Source organism: Cataglyphis hispanica, chromosome 23, assembly GCF_021464435.1.
Source record: "Cataglyphis hispanica isolate Lineage 1 chromosome 23, ULB_Chis1_1.0, whole genome shotgun sequence".
NCBI classification, from domain to species: domain Eukaryota; kingdom Metazoa; phylum Arthropoda; class Insecta; order Hymenoptera; family Formicidae; genus Cataglyphis; species Cataglyphis hispanica.
Genome location: NC_065976.1, coordinates 4,235,091 through 4,255,152, shown reverse-complemented (window position 1 = coordinate 4,255,152; position 20,062 = coordinate 4,235,091). Strand labels below are relative to the sequence as shown.

The window sequence follows — 20,062 nt, the reverse complement described above, 5'->3', positions numbered from 1 at the left end:
TAAAATGACTTTCTAATGAAAAAAAATTTTAATGGATGATAAAATAAATAAAATAAAATAAAATAATTTTCTAATTAAAAAAAAAAAGAGAATATATATATATACATATCTACTCGTCCTATTCTCCTACATAAACTCAAAAGAATGATTAAATATTTTTTACTAACGCAATTATTTTTTAAACTCTCTTGACGAGGCAGTAAAGCTTTATCTGACATTAGAAATGTCATAGAGATACGGCGCAACGTCCGCGCATGAAGAAACTATATCGAGAACGCGCACGATCCGTTACTAATTATAAACACGACAGTGCAATCAGGAACAAAGGGAAATTTTCTCGCGCCTCCGCCGCGGATCGTCGTTTCTAGATCCGTAAGGACGGAGCGTATCCGCGCATTGTAGGGTACCTTACGCGTACGTCGGCATGACTTACGAGCCTTAGACTCGATTCCTATACACTACCTTATAACTCGGCGATAAATCTGATTCACCGAGGTCCCTTTTACCTTTGCGTGGCCGCGCGCGCGAAAATAATAATCGTCATAAATTATCGATGGAAATCGCGCTGGTTTTGCCACGACCTCGGAGAGAGCGCGGAGACCTCGGCCTCTCTCTCTCTCTCTCTCTCTCTTTCTTTCTCTCTCGCCTGCGATGGCTTTCGATGTATTCAAATCCGAGCGACGCGGCGGTGGGCGCTTTAATGGTTTCGCCGCGACGTACCCTTTGAGAACGCGTCAATTATATTACACGACCCTGAATCTTCCCCTTCCTGCCCAGCCGAGTCTGCCTTAGAAGTTTTAAGTAACGGGCTGTGCCGATTCATCTTGCGATTGTGCTCGCGTGCGCTCGTATTCATATTTTATCTCAAAGCCATTAATCCTCCTTCACATTGTGCTTAAATTTGGCTAACGTAATTAGCACGTTAAGCCAGATTTAAGCTTAACGGCGTCATAATTTACGTTAATTGTTGGAAATCCTATCGTTACCTATATTATTTTATATGAAATAGCAACGTCATGTCATAATTGTCACAATAGGTACGTAAAAAGGATGTCATTTTGTAACTTATTCACGCATAGATAGTCACGTTCGCTTTACACGAAGCCTTTTACTTATCTAGCATACTACGTTTCACGGCTAACAGAATCATTATCCCCGCATTGATCTTATTAAGCCCCTGTAATCGTTATAATGGCGAGCGAACGAGGGAACGAGAGCGCGGGATTAATGCGATCGGTGATGATTGCGGCCCGATATTTATGTTCCGATCGGCCATGAGAAATGACGGGCGCTGCTGACGGAGTCTTCTTATTGATGCCTATATACCGTTTATGCGAGCATAGCTAATGACTGGTAACGAACGATTCGACAAGTGAGGCAGACTCTTCCTAGTAGATACTGACGCGAGTGCCAAGGTGGTCCGCGATCGTTAAAAGATGGCGCGAAGCCCCGCGTGATCTACCTTGAAAGTCTCGTTGACAGGTAGACATTAAACTCTCACCTCGAGACAGGACGCCTGCATTTCAAGCGCTCCGTTTCTCGCATTTGTCAACGTATATATATACAGACGATGCGAGGGAAAATATGCCGAAATATCGTCTTGCGGCTCTAATGTTATGGAAATGTATTGAAGAGACTACGTCAACACATAGCCGGATCTAAAAGTAAAATTGAAATGTTTCGAGAATTAGTAAAATTCTAGAGCTATTTGTCTTTATAAATTTATAAATTCCCAGACAGCAATATTTATAATAAATATTCATAAATATTTTTTTATTATTTATTTTTTGGAATCTTATATAAATATTTTATACATATTTTATATATATTAAAAAAAGTCATAAAAACTTTATTCGATATATTATTAAAATATATAGCCTAGATATTTTTTATAATATTTATGGTAAAGATTTATAATAATATTTTGTAAATATTTCTCAATAATTTTATGATATTTATGATAAATCTGTATGATCTGTCAAATCTAAAATATTTATAAAATATTTTAATAGAAATATTTATAAAATATTTATAAAATTTTTTAATAGAAATATTTATAAAATATTTATAAAATTTTTAATAGAAATATTTATAAAATATTTATAAAATTTTTAATAGAAATATTTATAAAATATTTTAATAGAAATATTTATAAAATATTTTAATAGAAATATTTATAAAATATTTAATAGAAATATTTATAAAATATTTATAAAATATTTTAATAGAAATATTTATAAAATATTTTAATAAAAATTTATAAAATATTTTAACAAAAATATTTAAAAACTATTTTAATAAATATTTATAAAATATTTTAACAAAAATATTTAAAAACTATTTTAATAAATATTTATAAAATATTCAAATAATTATTATAAATATTTCGTACATATTTTATAAATATTGTGTGTTGTGTGGATAGATGGAACGAGGAATTTCACTTTGCGGCATCGCGCAATGATTCTCGGAATAGAAACAGGAAGAACAAGAAGGGACCTTATTGGCGGCATATTGTTTCGTGATGTCGAGATGAATACGGGCGAGACTTCTCCCTGAGGGAGATCTGCCCTTCCATCGCGGAACAAATCCCGACAAATGGCCGGAAAAGTATGTATTGTATCGCGATCCGGCGTTTATCGGGGACGTTTCGTCGCTCACCCTCGTCCTCGTAGCGACGCGCGGAAGGGGTGCGAAGTGCCGATAGCACGAGGTCGGATTCTGCGGACGAAATGCTTTTCATCCCCCCGCGTTCTTTCGCGCCGCGCGGCCGGCATCGCTCGAAAAGGGTCGCACCCTCCGACGTTTAACACCAGCGACCGGAGAGATGTTTGATTAAATAACCGCACCGATGAATTGAAACGGGCGATGAAGTGCATGACTTGTGTTTCGCGACGAGGGGGTGCATCACAATGAGAGAGGTCGTGGAAACACGAGATACCGGGACGCGCTCGCTCCTTTGGAATGCAATTCGCCCGACTCTATTTCATCGCCACCATCTAGAACAAAGTGCGCGTCGCCATATGTCAATGACATAACGCGCATAAGATTTGGACGCGCGCAATAATACTTAAGCAGTGTTGCATCTAGAAAAGTGCAATTTTCTTAATGACTGACATGAATCAGTATATATGAAATTAAGCTATGCGTACATATCAATATTGTGTAAATTAAAAAAATTGTACCGTGAGAGATGATTGATTTATTTCCCAAGTTTTTAATATTTGTGTCAGTTGTTTATTTGAAAGATCGATACTTAAGGGGGCATACTCGAAAAATAAATACATTTTCTAGATTTTTTTTATAATGCAATTACTTGATAAAAACTTTTTATTTTTTTACAATATTAATATAATATTATTAAGTAGCTAAATAAAAATTTTCAATTAAAAAAATTTTTTTCATACACGGTGTGTATGAAAAAAAATTGATAAATTTAAAAAAAAAAGAAACTTTTTTAACAGCCGCAATTTTTGTATTTTTTCTAAATTAAAAAAAAATATATTTAAATAGCAGATAGCTATTAATGTGTTAAATAAAAAAAACTTGTATTTCTATTTTTTATTTCAGATATGATAAACGAACGTTTTCATGCACATCGTAAAATTAAAAAAGCTCTGTAAATACTCATATAACTTATAAAAAAATTCTTTTTTAAGCTAAAAATTTTTATTTCAGTAATTAATAATATTGTATTAATATTGCAAAAAAAAATAAAAAATTGTTATCAAGTCGTTGCGCTGCAAAAAATCTAGAAAATGTACTTATTTTTCGAAGTTTCAAACGGATATGCTCTCTTAAAGCAATTACTTTCGCGATCTTTTTACTGAAACCGTAAACTTGCCAGGCTGTTTGTCTCGGTAATTAACTGGAATCAGATTTTGCAAAAAGTCATTTTGCTCGTCACTCGAGAAAATGCCTCGAGTGGTGATTAGTCACGATGAAGATTTTCGTATCATCATGCCGTTGATTGCGCGCAAAGCCCTCCCCGTCCCCTGTAAAACTTTTCCCGCTCTTTTTCGTCTCAAAGAAAATAAATAATTCGCCCCCGTTGCTTTTTAATTAACTAACCTGCGAGCCTCGACCCTCGTCGCAGTAGACGAAAGGCTCGAGGGTGGCTTATCTCCGTGTTCTCGCGAAAGACTTCTCTTCTTCTCACCATCGCCGCAGATTCTTATTCCTCCAGCAGACTTTTACCTTTATTATGAGGATGACGCAGCATGTTTTCCGAGCTTCATTTCAAGAAAATGTTTTCGCGAAAGTAATTTTTCGCAGGCTGTAAGTCATTTACGAGGTTCGCGTGTCATTCATCAAGATTACCGAGCAGATTGATTATCCTAAATTATGAAGTTGCACATCCTAAGTTAAGAAGAAAATTATCAAAAATTACTGCCCTCTCACAATTTTAAGCAACGCTATCGATCTAAGTCTCTAATATTAAAATGAGAAACGTGCGCAATGTATATCAAGCTTATCACATTACGTTCATTTGGGAGTAAAGCCCGGTAAAGCTAGCATACACTTCCAGATGAAGCTTCAGGCTTTCCACCACGACTTTTCTCGCTTTTAACTTTACGAACCTGCAGCAGCGCTTTTTACGACTTGTACGTGTCTATTAGCCTCATTACCGGTCGTCCCTAGAGGGGGCGAATAACCCTCTTGGGATGGAGAACGACACCACCCGTTATATTACCCCGATGTTACGCTCCACCCTCGACATCGAGCGCGAATAAGTGCGTTGGAGAAGCAACAGCAGAGCCTCTTCCATCCCGGGAGCAGCTCCTCTCGTCGCTCGTTTTTTTTTTTCTTCCCTCCATTTCTCTTCTTCTTCCTCGTTTCTCGTGATACCGAGAAAGCCCACAGGAACTTTATTCTCGCCAGCCATTAGTCCTGCGATTAATTAAAGGATCCGAGGAGGCGCGATTGTTCCGCCTCCGAATTTTAGTTCGTGCGACAAGACGCTACCGCTTTAAATTCTGTTCGTCTATCGATGATTATTAGACATGTTTTCTCTTTGTTCTTCGATATATATAGTTAGTCTCTTATATATATATATATATATATATATATATATATATATATATATAGATAGTCTCAATAAAATATAATCTTATAAATATGCACGGCATGAATATAGAAAACGAGTTTTTTGGCGCATCTATTAATATTTTTCATCTCTATTGCTTCTTAGAGGAAGCTTTGTTTTTGTGGAAAATTTTTTTTTTATTTTGATGTTGATCAAAAAAAATTTCTTCAGAATATTTTAAAACATCAAAAAAACATATTTTTACAACATGTCCGTATGTGTGTACGTATGTGTGTATGTGCACAAGAAGGATGTGATTGCTCCAACTTCCGTAAATTTTGAGATAACGGGCTATATTTTTTTATATGAATTTTATTAGAATATCATTAAAAGCTGGTTGATGTTAAATTCGATGAGAATTGGTAAAAGGGTTTATTTTTTATTATTTTTTTATGAAATTATGAATTTTTCAATAAATGCATGCTTTAGTTTCCATAAATTTTGAGATATCGGGCTAAATATTTGAATAGAACTATATATGAATAGAATATCATTAAAGAATGATTAGTATTGAATTTGATGAGAATTGATGAGAGTTTATTTTTTATAAAATTTTGAGTTTTTCTCAAAAAAAGACGTGGTTGCTCTAACTTCCGCAAATTTTGAGATAACGGACTAAATTTTTTTATATGAATTTTATTAGAATATCATTAAAAGCTGGTTAATGTTGAATTTGATGAGACTTGGTAAAAGGGTTTATTTTTTATTATTTTTTTTATGAAATTATGAATTTTTCAATAAATGCATGCTTTAATTTCCATAAATTTTGAGATATCGGGCTAAATATTTGAATAGAACTATATATGAATAGAATATCATTAAAGAATGATTAGTATTGAATTTGATGAGAATTGATGAAAGTTTATTTTTTATAAAATTTTGAATTTTTCTTAGAAAAAGACGTGGTTGCTCTAACTTCCGCAAATTTTGAGATATTGAGCTAAATATTTTTACATGAGACATTTTTTAATGATATTACAAAAGGAAGGAAATACAGTTCTGAGGAAGCAATGTGCAAATTTGTAATTTGCATAATTTTATTATTTATTTATCTTTATTTGTATATTAAAAATATATAACCTATTATTTGTCTATTCAAAAATTATATTGCATTATATAATTTTTCTTTCTCGAGCCATACCATTTTCCATAATAAGTGCATTTAAAAAAAGAAATCTTCGAAGAAACTTTTTGACAGATTTGTCGATCGCATCATTGGTAAATTCGCTGCCGCGAACAAAAACCGATTTACTCCCATTAGATGAGCATTCGAACCATTGTCACCATCTACGATAGACGCGATTAACAGCGATCGTGCAATGGTCTCGAGGCCTCGAAAGAGAGATTTGTCAGACAATTTGAAATTGTCCCGGGAGCGAGCGTCGTCGTCGAACGTACGTACGCATGGAATTCGCGTGCAAGGAGGGTTGCCGATTCGCCCTTCTCGAAGGGCGAGAAGAGGAGCAGCCGGACCCGCCAGACGCCGCACGCTCCATGTTTATTTAACTCGAAGTAATTTGATCAAAAATTTAATCAAGTCGGATTTTTGAGCGGTGCCTGAAAGCGTGCCGAATCAGCCACGTCGGTGGAGGGCGGAGGGCGGGGAGGGGAGAGGGGGCAATAAAACTCGGAAAGAATTTTCCGTCTCCGTTCTCCTCGCGCCGCACGTTTTATGGCATCCCCTTCCGATATAAACGTGTCTCGCGTTTCGAATCCCACGGCAGACTTTTTCTCCGACACTTGTTTACGCTTGCGCGCCGACGGGCCATTTTAAATTGTAATGCGAACAACGACGGAATCGTATAAATACGCACACATACGAGACTTAAATAATCTCGTCGTCGGTTATTATACGCCGCGCCGCGTGTCGAAAGTCCTATTAAAGTATTTCGATAAAGATATATCCAAAGTTGTAAACACACACACACACACACATGCTTGAATCTATGAATTAAATAAACATCTTAAAGGCGCGCCGTTTTTTATTATCTCGTCGGTTATTTTGTAAGCTGAGATTTCATTTCACGCAAATAAATATCGCAGCCGCTTTGTATAAGTTTATTCGGATCTCGATTAATAAAAAGTCAGAATGAAAAGAAGGTTTATAACGCGCGGAAAGACTCGTGGGCGTAAAAAAAAAAAAGAAAAAAAGAATATTATCAGTGCTTAATCGATCGTGCATGAGTCCGTCCGTTCGCGTAAAAAAAGAAAATGTTGATTTTGACACGCGACTAATGACTTTTTCTCTCGCGCCATTGATCAGGAAGGGGTGATTTTCTGGGCAACGTTTGATAAGGGTTGTAACGCCGACGGTTGTTCCCGTGTGATAATTGCCCTGGAACTATTTCAATCGGAGGTGATACTGGCGGCTGCTCATAAAAACGTCACGCCATTTAAAGCGAGGGGTGGAAAGACGGGTGGCCGGTTAAGGTCGGGGGTGAAAAAGAATATTAGCATGCCGAAGCGAGAGTCCTCCGCCTGCGCGGATCTCCTCTCGAGAGGACGACTGCTGGCAATTCAAGGAGAAGGATGACAAGACACTGAAGTGGGAAGGAAAGGAGTCAGGGTGAAAGAAAAGGGAGCGAAGAGAGGAAAGATAAAGAGAGAGAGAGAGAGATGCGGGAAAAAAAAATAAAGCGAAGGATTCGGGGCTCGATTACGGGGCCATATTCTTTTAATTACCGGAGTCCTTTGGAGCCAACGAAACGAAACGTTTCCCTTTTAATTGCGTGCCCCGGCCTGGGTACATTCCGCGATCGTTCTCTCAAAGAATTTAATTACCGGTGTACGGCAAGTATCCCTCGCTGGGGTACCTCTCCGCAATTACGCATAAAACGGATACGACGTAAAGCTTTATTAGGATCTGACGCGTTACCATTTTTGCGCCCACCACCCTCTGCCTCCTTCGTGTCAACCCGGCGTTTTATGATCGTTAAAATGACATAAGCAATACGACGATAATTGACAGTTGTGCATTTTCATGTTTGCATTCTGATATTTATGAGCACCTTCAACGTCTCGTTGGTAAATGTAATGCGATTAAAAATATATACTGTGTGTGTATATTTTCTAAAGTTATTTGATAAAAATAAAATTAATATTAATTATTGTATATAAATAATTTTATATTGATTATAACTATCGTAAGGACTAATAATTTTTTATTTTGCTAATAAATTTTAATATATATATATATATATATATATATATATATATATATATATTATATAATTATAATCTATTTTTTTATTTTATAATTTTTTCATCCTTTTGATATAATCAAAAATTCAGATGAAATATTCACTATTCCAAAACAATCAATTTAATTATATATCGCGTTTCTAGTTCCCCATTCTCGTTACAATTATATATCTCCTTCTCAGAATTCGGCTTATGCTCCCGATCTGATAAAAAAACTTCTAATGATCTACATCAAGCGTACCGGAACATCATTACTAGCATCAAACATCGGACGAACTTTGTATCCCGGGAGCGTCACGGGGCATCACGGATACACCGGCAGATCCAACCGCGGTCCACTTTGCCGCTCCGTAACACACTGCGGAGGAGGGGGGGACCGTGGCGGCGGCGGGAGGGGGAGGGGTTAGGAATATAGAGGAGAGGATGAGGGCAATCGGTCACTGATTTGGTCAGATCCATAAGGAGCGTGCATAGCAAGGCGCATTAATGACCCGACAAGCATTCCTTGCCCAGATGCCCGTTCCTCCCCCCACCCCCCTCCCCCCTTCCCTTGCGCCGCACTCTGTCTCACCCATTTCGTTCTCCCCCCTCCTCCTCATCCCCCTCCGGCAATCTCTTTTCCTCTTTATCGTATTCGCTTCCCCTCTCTCGCTCTCCCATGACTCCCCGGCCCTCTCTCTCCACCCTCTCACCAGAAGTCTCGCGCGATCGCGTTGGGTGGTCTCTCTACTCTTTTACCGACTCTCCGGTCCCATATAGCTGGAGAGACCTGCACACGTTCTACAGCGTGTTCGGGGCCCTTACGATACCGGCGACGACGACGGGCAAAACGAAAGCAAACCTTTATGACCTTATACGCTCATTCGCGAGCGCACGTTTACGCGAGGAAATGCGTGTGCGTGGGAGATGCGTCCGCGTGTTTCCGCGAGCCGGAAAGGGAAAGAGGAAGCGAGGCCGGTTATCTCGTCTCCCGTCGATCCGATCTCGAGTCAGGTAGCTCGAATCCATGATATTGAAACATTGTGGTAACGAGCAATGCGTACTCGTTTGCGAACTGACTGTTCGTTGAATCGTGTTTCGCAAGACAATTTGTACGTAGCCATTTATTGATAAATATATTTTTTTGTAACATATATTTATATGTTTGAATGTATCGTGGAAAGAGAGAAATTTTTGAAAAATAATGTAAAAATGTTAGCCGCAAATTATTAATAGCAGAAACACAGTGTAATATTATAATATTCTTTCGGTAAAAAACAAATTTTATGAAATAACGTATATAAATAATTATATAATGCATTATGCTATTTATTAATATTTTTAAGTCGCTTTTTATATATTTTGTTCTTGTACCTGTCAAAATCAGCTGAGCATTCTTGAGCCTGGGCACTTTGAATATATCAGATCTGCATATACGAAAAAATTAAGAAATCTTGTTATTGAAATTAATTATTCTATCATTAATATTTTAAGCAGAATGTAATTTTTTTACAAAGCATTTTTATTCTTTAATTAATTAAATATTGTATTATATTTAAGTATTTCGAGAGCAATTTTATCCCATAGAAGATCCTAAATTTGTTATATGTTTTTTACAAAGCATTTTTATTCTTTAATTAATTAAATATTGTATTATATTTAAGTATTTCGAGAGCAATTTTATCCCATAGAAGATCCTAAATTTGTTATATTATATATCGTATACACACACAAATATAATAAATAAAGAATATCAAATATATTCAACGTGTGAGTCGGAAAGTAAAGATGTGAAGGTGTCATTACGTATTCTATTCCTACAAGCAGGCATTCGGGACGATTTTCATCTCCTTCGCTATCATCATCATCATCATCCTCATTGCCTCTTTAACGCATTCGTAACAATTTGTTGGCGAATAATTCGCTCTCCCCGATAACTCGTGGCGCGCGCTAAATTCAACCTCCTTGTAACAAATCACCCTCAAATATTTTCAAATGGAAAACGCGCGCTCGTGTTTCGGACCGAACCGACCGGCTCATTCTTGCGCAAATAGAGCAACTATACGCGCCGCATCCCTCAGACGCTGCCACGAGTCTCTCTCCACACTCGGCTTACTCGGATTTTCGTCGGACCTTTCCTCTCTCGCGCCCGCTATTTCAGCTCGTTAGGATAACGAGGATCTAATGTCGCGTTCGCGGCCTGGCCAATTACGCGGTTACGGACCGAGGCACGCATCTTTCGGCGCATCCGCGGCTGCGATGCAAGGGCATCAGGCTCAAGGGAGCGCTTATTAGCCGGAATTTATCGTATATTTCGCCGGGATTTTTCTATTTTCGGCCTTTCTCCTGATTAGTTCCTGAGTGTCGTTACGCTTCACGCGGATGTCTAGCGTCGCTTCGTTCCAAACGATTTCATGCCGATCATCAAGAATCGACTACCAAGCTCGGCTTTCATCAAATGTATGTTTTTGACGTTAAAACATTTAGCACAAAATTAAAAATTGATAATATAGAAACTTTTTCATTCTTAATTTAGAAAATAATAGCATGCATTTAAATATATATATATATTTAATATTTAAAACTTAATTTTAAATATATTTTTTTATTATATTAAAATATATTTTTAAATATATATTTTAAAATATATATTTATTTAATATTTAAAACTTAATTTTAAATATATTTTTTTATTATATAAAAATATATTTTTAAATATATATTTTAAAATATATATTTATTTAATATTTAAAACTTAATTTTAAATATATTTTTTATTATATTAAAATATATTTATATTAAAAAAAACTCTTTATTTTCTAGTAAAGCTGTATACATATAATAAAAATTATAAATAAGTCTAAATTTTAAAAACAGAGAATCGACTTGCTTTATATATTTTAGATGTCAAAAATGTTGCAAATTTCATTATAAAAAATTATTTAAATCACATATTTTTTTCTAACGCCATTCCTTGATCACAATTAAATCGCAAGATGTTTCGCGATTTATATCCCTCATGATCGAGCTAATAGTCTTCGAACTTCTTGCGGCATCTCGTGCCCCGGATCCTTTACGAGCCGCAAGCCGCTCTCGGCTCTTACTCTCGCCAAGTGATCTATTGGTGAAGCATCTGGCCGCGCGTCGTCGTAGGGACGACGCATTTACGGGCAGCTAAGTGGCCTTTACCCGACTTTCCTTCCCGAAAGCGTGACAATAAATTTCGGTTCGCCGTAGCGCCCCGCGCCGTCCGCCTTTAATTTGACGGCCCGGAACCTCGTTAGTGACAAACGGAGAGGAAACGAAAACGCGGCGGAGAAAAGCGCGGCCGCGATCACCGCAGTAAGCGTCGATTTTTTTTTTTTTCCGAGATACCGAGAAGAAGCTCTAAGACGGAGAGAGAACGATGATTTTCAGTGCGAGGATCAACGTCTTCTGTCAAATCTGTGATAATTATTGCTGTACATCGATACATCCAAGACGCATGTGTCAAAAAAAATTATACTACTGGTATCGATAGAAAAAAAAATAAAATTGTATATTTGTATATGTGAATGTGAAGACAAAAAACAAAATAGGAAAAGAGTCTCTGAATTTCATAGAATATTTCAATTTTGATTAAAGCTTTTCGACTCACACTACGCTATTGTATTTACGAATAATACAAATATTCTGTCGGTGTTAATTTAATTTGAGTAAATAAATATAAAAATTGTCTATTTTTTATTTTTTTTTTTTTTTTTAATTTATTGCCATGAAATAATAAAATAATAAAGTTTATACTTTAAGAAATAAAATAATAAAACAAAGTTTATACTAAAATCGACAATGAAATAAGTAAATAAAATAAAAAAAGTAATAAAATTTATAAAAAATCGAGATAAAACATTGAACGCTAATCGTAGCAATCGAGAGTTAACGAGCTCGCATCATCCGAGCTCCGTATATATTTCTGAATGTGCGCAGTTCCGGCTGATATCGAGAACCGAACGTCCGTCGCGAGACGCGAAATTCACGCGAAACTCGGCGCCGCCGCAGCGCTTGCTGATATTGTAATAAACCGTGCGGCGGCCGCACCGCAGCCATTAATTCACGTGGATCGCAAGGGTGGCGGTGCGCGTAAGGGGGGGGGGGGCATAAGAAGGCGAAATTTAGTGAGCCACTGGCGGGAAACGTACAAACCTCTAATGGCCATTCCAGTTGACTATGGTTCTCGACCACAGCAACGGCGAGGACCCCCTTCCCTCCCCCTCCCCACCCCTCTCGCTTTGCCGGGTCCTCTCGACATGGCACGGTACCTCACCTCTAACCGCGTGTCCCTTCTCGCTCCCTCCGTCCTCTCTCTCTCTCTCTCTCACTCACTTTCTACCACACATCAGCATCCCTCTCGCGCATCCAACCCTCCTTCTCTCGCCCGCGTATACAACGGCGTTCCAGCAATTACGCATCGCCACAGTTAAATACAATGGCCAGGACAACGACTCTGTAATTTATCCCTGGTTTGGGCCACCGTGCGCTTGTTGTTTCCAACGAGGATGGAGGGGTCGCTGGCGTCCCCTTTCGCGATCCCGCATCCCATCGTTGAAATTAATGATAAGTAATAATGTCTCGGTCTCTCGGTCGGCTGGCAAAATATTGAGTTCGAGCGATTATCAAGGAATTGTTTAGAAAAAGTAGCGGGTATGAAAAATTGATAGGCCTCTTTTGCCACGTTTTTAGAGAATGATACGAAGGAATAATTCGGTGATATACGCGAAGAATTATTACTTAACGATTTGAATGCGTAATTTACGCTTGTAAGCTAAATTTATATGTGTACTGCTATAATTATCAAAAATGTGCATCATCCTGCTAATCAGGGCGTTGATACCGTGAATTAATTAACCATGAATCTCTAATGACAGAGACTATCCCCCTTAGTACTCATCTTCGCTTCTTTGCCATTCAAATTTATGGTAATTAATAATATATTATGCAATGCACACAGACGCGGTTCGTTAACGTGAAGGCGATTATACATTTCAAGCTTGCTCGATAAAAGCCAAACAACGCGAACTTATAAATCCTGAAGAGCTCGTATCTCGTAATTAATTGACGCACAAATCGTTAAGAAATGACACTTGGCGAGAAAATAAATGATCAAAATTTAAAATACGATTGTGAGCTTTGGATCACGCGATATTTGCGCTTAATTCTTGACATTACGTAAATCAAATAACACACGTGCGCGATATCTTTCCGCATTTTTGACCACCATAATCGTCCCTCGCCGCCGCGAAATAGCCTTGCTACGTACAATGCTGGGGAAAAAAAAAAAGTGCGCTCGTAAATCCGATCGCGCTCGTATCAGGCATACGCGCCTATATATCGCCAAACAGGTGCGCACCTGTATATCGTTTATCTCGCATCGATCGCCATATCATGGTCCGCGTGCGAACAAGCGGCGTACCTTCAGCCTCGATGGCACTTTATTTAAAGGCACCTAACAATAAGTCAAAATTTGCAAGATTCTCGAGTTAAATCAACAGAAAGCATATACTTTGTCTAGATAAAAAAAAAAAAAAAATACGAGTCAACAATTAATTATGTATGTAATAAAGCTTGTTAATTTCTTTTTTTTAGATTTTCTCTCTCAAAATTAATGATTTTTTTTTTTTTTAATTTGGCGCGAAAAGAAATGCACTTGATATTTGAATATTTTGTAAATCTGAACAGCGCATGAATCTCGACATCCTCGAAAAGAGCAAAATCAATTTCACAGTGACAGGGATTATGTATCACACAGCTTCCAGACATCCCACTCGAGTATCTCGGCGTTGTTGCGTTGACTGGTGGAGATACCGGGCGGCTCGTTAGTTCGGGATCAATTAGCGCGTCGCGACCAGAAACGAGAGAACTTTGAGAGTTTTCCCGATGAAATAAAACGCCTTTCCAAAAACGCGACGCTGTCGCGCGCGTAAAGAGCAGCATCGGAAATGCCAGTACGACGTTAATTAACGATGCTAATTAACACGAGGATAATTTTAGTCGAGTGTTTCTACCGCAACGGCAGCATCTTAAGCATTTCTCGGCAATATAAATGATGAAATGGTAATCAAGTTATAACACATTGTTATTGCATTTTCATTTTTATTTTACTTTCGCATAAGCGAAGCAATACGCGTCTCTTTAAATTGCCATCTTCATTAGTTCATCTTCATTATTTGATTTTTTTATAGTAATATTATTAATTTTGTATGTATATTTGTCATCGTTACTGCGCGAGATACTTCTTATTAATATTGATAAGTGATAAATAATTTTGGGAAATAAAATGGTTGAGGGGAAAGAATATTAAAGATTTTCTTTTATTTCGATTTAATCGGAGACGAAACGTAAGCGAATTACATAGAATATTATTATCATTTGTTGCGGAAATATAAGCATGTATAACATATATCTATCTAAGATGTTTATGAGAATCGAGGATTATATGCATAATATATGTATATACAATGCGAGATCGTTTCACGTAGTATAGTAACCATGTTTTAACTAATCTATTCGATATTTTACATATACACAAGAGCACAAACTATTTACACACTATGTACAATGAAATAAATAATTTATATTTTTGACATATAGGATTCATTTATTTTGATATGTACTAATTAAATCTGACTCTCTCTCTCTCTCTTAAAAACCTATTCTAAATATATATTTTTTAAGCGCGTAAGTCTTAATTTACGGCACACTAGGTACACTTTAGATTTAAAGCCCTTATACGATATATGCTAAACGAATGACTCCTCATACAACTAAAGCAAATTTTTCACGATTTGAATCGTGTTCTATTGCCACTAGATAGTGGCAATAGTTCCGGTATAATCTAGTGGCTAGGAATAGATAAAACTTCACGAGATCAAGCAAAACTTTGCATAAGAATAAAATATATAAATAATTACGTACAGACACACTAATATTTAAATTATTAATTCATTTTCATAAAATCTTGTGAGTATTATTTTAATTCTGCAAATACCCACTGTATTTAAGCACAAAAGTGTTAAAACTGAATAATTTTCCATTATTTTTCTCTCACATTTTTCAAGTATAATTATTGTTGCAAAAAATTTTTTAATCTTATCTCCCCCATTCTTTTAGCAATATATTCTGCATATATTTACATAAAAGTTAAAATCAAATAATTTTTTATTATTTTTCTCTCATGCATAAATTATGAACATACAGTATATATTCGTTAATTTTTATGCAAAATTCTGCCCTCGGCATTCGTCAAGATATATATAGAGGGCAATTCAATAAATTAGGTAACAAGACATATGCGTACAGTTGTTAGGTTAGGTATATTACCTTATTTATCGAATTATCGATTTACTGTTCATCCTTTCTTACCTTTTACCTTACTTTTTGGATTGTACTTTTCATAACAGTTTTGTTGTTGCATTTTATTTTCAGTCTTCATTCAATCACCGTTCATTGTTATATTATGTAATATTTTATAAATATTTTAATGTCTTTCTTTGTCGATAACACTCAACGCTGGTTCCTAAGAGTGCCGTGGCTGTAGCAACACATCATTCCAATCTTCAACTCGTCGTTTCATCGTTTCCATTTACATTTACGCGGCTCTCTCAACGATTTCTCTCGCTTACGATCTCTTCGTCGTCGTCGTCCACCGGCACGGTCGAATGATTGTAAAGGCCTTGCGCCATTAGTTGAAGAGCCAACGGATTTTTCTGTCCGCTCGCCTTCTTCAGCTTCGCCCGTTTGTTCTGGAACCAGATCTTGATCTGGGCCTCATTTAGGTTCAGCTCCCGCGAGCTCCTGCCTCCTCCTTTCCGTCAGATATCGATTCTCCGAGAATTCTCTTTTCAACCTGGCCAGCTGCTCGGCGCTGAAGGCCGTCCTGGGTCTCTTCTCTTCCGGCACACTGCTCTTGCTGTTCTGCGAACGTTTCACTCGCCTTGTACGCGGTCCTGAAACCACAAAGGAATTCTTCGCATTAATCTTCAGACTTTTGTGATTTTAATCCGAGACAACGTGGCTGAGGGAAGGAGACATTATGTCGCGGCGGAAAGTGGGCGTTCTCATCAATTTGTCCACACACACACACATATCAACGTGATTCAGCGTTTTTGCGACGACGAGAGCGCGAACGAGCTCGTTCGCACAGTAAGAAGGATACTTTGGAAATAACTATATCTGAGTAACCGGCTTTGGAATTTAATGAAGACGGAAATGGTTCGACTAATCGCGTAGGAATGTCTTGTACAAAATTATATCTCGTATGTAAATATCATGGAAATCTCATACAAATCGAGTTATGCGTGCTTTCTTATTTTCACTTTAATGATCGAATCACTCCGTGAAGTACGCATTTGAATGTGATAATGAATTATTTTTCGATTACCGCCTTCCATTGCCGCCTCGTAATCAAAGTAACGTTTATAACGACCAGTTCTGAGCGTTACACGCTTTTAATTTTTGTTTAATTATTTAGATAACGCAATCATGTGTGAAGCTAAAATACATCCGCATGCTATGCAATGATTTTTTTATCTTTGAAGAGAAACCATTAAACGCAAACGCTTGCAGTTGTAGTACATTATATCTCTATACAAGGTGCGCTGTAATTATCATCAATAGCATACAATAAAATATATTACATATAATTATTCTCATATTATTATTGTTAAAAAAAAATCATTATCTCTGTTTCTTTGTAAAGATCTATCTGTCCTTAATATCAATGTTTTTATCATTTTAAAAAAACATTAAATTTACAATCGAGGATTAATGTTTGGCGATGAAGAGGCTCACGGAAGCTAAATGGGCGATTCTCGGCAATTAGCAACGCGATTATCGGATCGAAACTCGCGAACGAGTGCACATCGAGTGCACGTCGAGTGCACTTCGACGTGCAGATGAAGAACTAATGGATGTTCCACTTGAGAGAGAAAGAAATGAAAACCGAAGGAACGCCGAAGAAAGAAGAATAGCAGCATCGTATGTGAAACACTGATTGCAGAGGGTAGTTTCGCGAATGTAGGCTGTACACAATTAAGTCCTGCGAACGAACGCAGGTGACACCGGGCCGTTGACCTCGTCTATCTAAGTCGTCGCTATTAGATTATAACTTATGCAGCTCGTGATCCTTTCGACAGGTCTCCTGTGCGAAGTTAATAACTTATATCGAGGTAATATCGAGCGATGAAACGGACATTAAGTCCATACGTCGACTGTGTGTCGCATAATTTATTTACAGAACGATTGTCTAATGATAACAATGGTAATTAGACATTTAAGGTTATTCGTTCCCGCGAGTTGAGAGAAAGAGAGCGAGCAATCATTTACATAAGTTTACCAAGTTACCGAATCGCGATTTGTACGTCACGTTTCGTTTCGTGTATTCTTATCATTAAGCGTCGTGTTTTCGTTGTCATTGTCGTGCACCCTGAAGCTATTTTGTTCCCGTTTGTCGGAACGAATAGAGTCGCTAAGTCGAGAAAGTATGATTCGTTCGCGAAAGGACAGCGATTATATATATAAAAAAAACAAAAACAAAAAAACAGCGCTTACGTTAAGCCCCTTAATCGCGCGCGAAGGAAACCTGGGGTGACTTTTTCGTTCGATCCGTGACTTTCAGATGCAAAGCTTGGCGATAAGCGCGGATGAAAAAACGGCATTTTGCTCGAAAGGATTTTACTTATCTCTGTGCCGCATAATTTTTCAAACATACCTTGATAGAAATTTTAATTAGCGGTCGATCGTGATTTTGTGACTACACAGAGCGGCGTAAGTGAATAAAACATCTTGATAGACATTTCCGACGTTGTGACCACGCAAGTTCTTCTTGCATGTAGTTAAACGTACCAGTCACGTACTGTGCTCACGAAAAATCCGATAAATTTCTAACCTGTTTGTTTTTTAGCGCACATTGTTAGAGCGATGTAACAAAAAGCACGAAACTGATATCCGCATGAGATGACATGTTGTAAAAAAAAAATCAACAGGTAAAATCAAAAACAATGCGATCATCCAATCTATTTGTATCAAATATTCACAATTATTACTAGTAATAAAGAAATTAAATTCTTATAAAATATATTTCAATTTTATATAAAAAAAATGTAAAAGATTTATATCTGTCAAACTAACCAGAGGAGGGCCTGTCCGAGTATCTGGTGCAATATACCCACGCCGGCCATAGACTTTGGCTGTTGGAACCGTTTTGCTGGCTCGTCAACGTGTTACCGCCGGTGTTTTCGCCGTTCAAAGAATCGCCGATTGTGGACGATGTGGAACACAAGGACGGTGGGCCAGTGACCGAGCTGCTGGTGACCGAGCTTCTGCTGGACGCGAGGCTCTCGAGACTGCCGCTTCTGCTGAGCCCATTGCCATGCCTCTGCAGGGGTGACGTGATCCCGCAAAGGGACGAGAAGGCGTCCTTCTCCCGATGAACCGAATAATTCGTCAATTGAGGCGACTGCGGGGACGAGAGGCGCGTGGATGACAGGCTGAGATCGCGCGGGAGCGGAAGTGGACTGTGTTGCGGATGCTGCGCGGGAATAATAGCGGACACTGCGGATTCGTTGGGTAGTTTCGTGTTGAGAATGGCCTCGCGACCGAAATCCGGCTTGAGAATGTTGACGACGCTGAAGGGCAATGATCTCTCGGTGTCCTGTTGGTGATCCGGCTGACGATCCTGACGCGGCACTACGTGGCTCTCCGATGACAGCACGTGATGATGGTGACTTGCAACTCCCAATCGCAACCTGTACGCGCTCTCCATAGCCACAAGAGTCATTTTTTTCTCGTATTAGAGAGTCGCTTAGAGTTGCTCGATAAGATGAGACAGAAGATTGATAGTCACACTAGTCCCCGACTAGGGAGTCGCCATATCGAGAAGAGAACACATGATTTCACTGTCCACTGTGCTCTCGCGTAAATCTTTATCAATGTCACGTAAATGTGAATTTCTTAGTCGTTTGTGATCTCAAAAGTTTACAGTTTCATTAAACACCATTCACCAATATTGTCATCGTTCACGTGTCGCTATATTCATCACGAGTCACTTATTTCGTGATTGCACGAAATGTTATCTTGTTAGCCACTGCTCAATTAACTCTCTTGGAAACTTGGAATTTATTATAATCGCCTCGAACGTATCTTAATGTATCGCACGATAGAGGCATTGCATGAAATACTTTAGAAGTATTCATGCATCCAATATGGTAGTGGCGTGTTAATTATCGGCTCGCCTTCGGAGCCGGTCTGGAGACTCCTGCTATCGGCTTTTCCCGAGGGTTTCCGAGTACTCTGGCGAGTGCTGTGACGGGTCTGACTGCCTGTCCATCCGTCGCTCAGTGATGTCTAAACTAGGGGACCAGCGGTCCCTACTTACCGCCTGTCCCTCCTCGCCCACGTCCCCTTCACTCCTCCTACGCCGCAGTCCGGAGTGCAGTGCACTAGACACTCTCGATTGTATCTCTATTAACTCTTCGGTCAAAGGCTCCGCCTACCTTACTGTAAGGTGTACCATGCTCCCTTCTGCCTGTCGTCATCCCCACTGCCAGTGGTACAGATAGTAGGGGGCTATGCTCACGGAATTTCCTGGAAATCAATGTTACGCTTCTTCCACGATAAGATTCGTCTCTCTTTATTCTTTGCGACGATCGGTTGATTAATCGATGAGACATTTAACAATCTTAGCTCAAGAATCCAGTTTTTATATACGAATCAATTTATAATATTAATATTTTTTTGTAATATTAATATTCACAATATTTG

At 38.1% G+C, this 20,062-nt stretch overlaps 1 protein-coding gene across 1 annotated transcript; it reads right to left on the bottom strand.

The window, feature by feature from the left end:
• Positions 1–14,683: 14,683 nt before the first annotated feature.
• LOC126857858 (homeobox protein engrailed-1a-like) lies at positions 14,684–19,611 on the bottom strand. The gene is given in 3 exon segments (XM_050607697.1): positions 14,684–16,093; positions 16,095–16,248; positions 18,431–19,611. Coding segments are annotated over 3 exon segments (993 nt in total). The 5' UTR covers positions 19,080–19,611; the 3' UTR covers positions 14,684–15,903.
• Between the last annotated feature and the right edge of the window lie 451 nt (positions 19,612–20,062).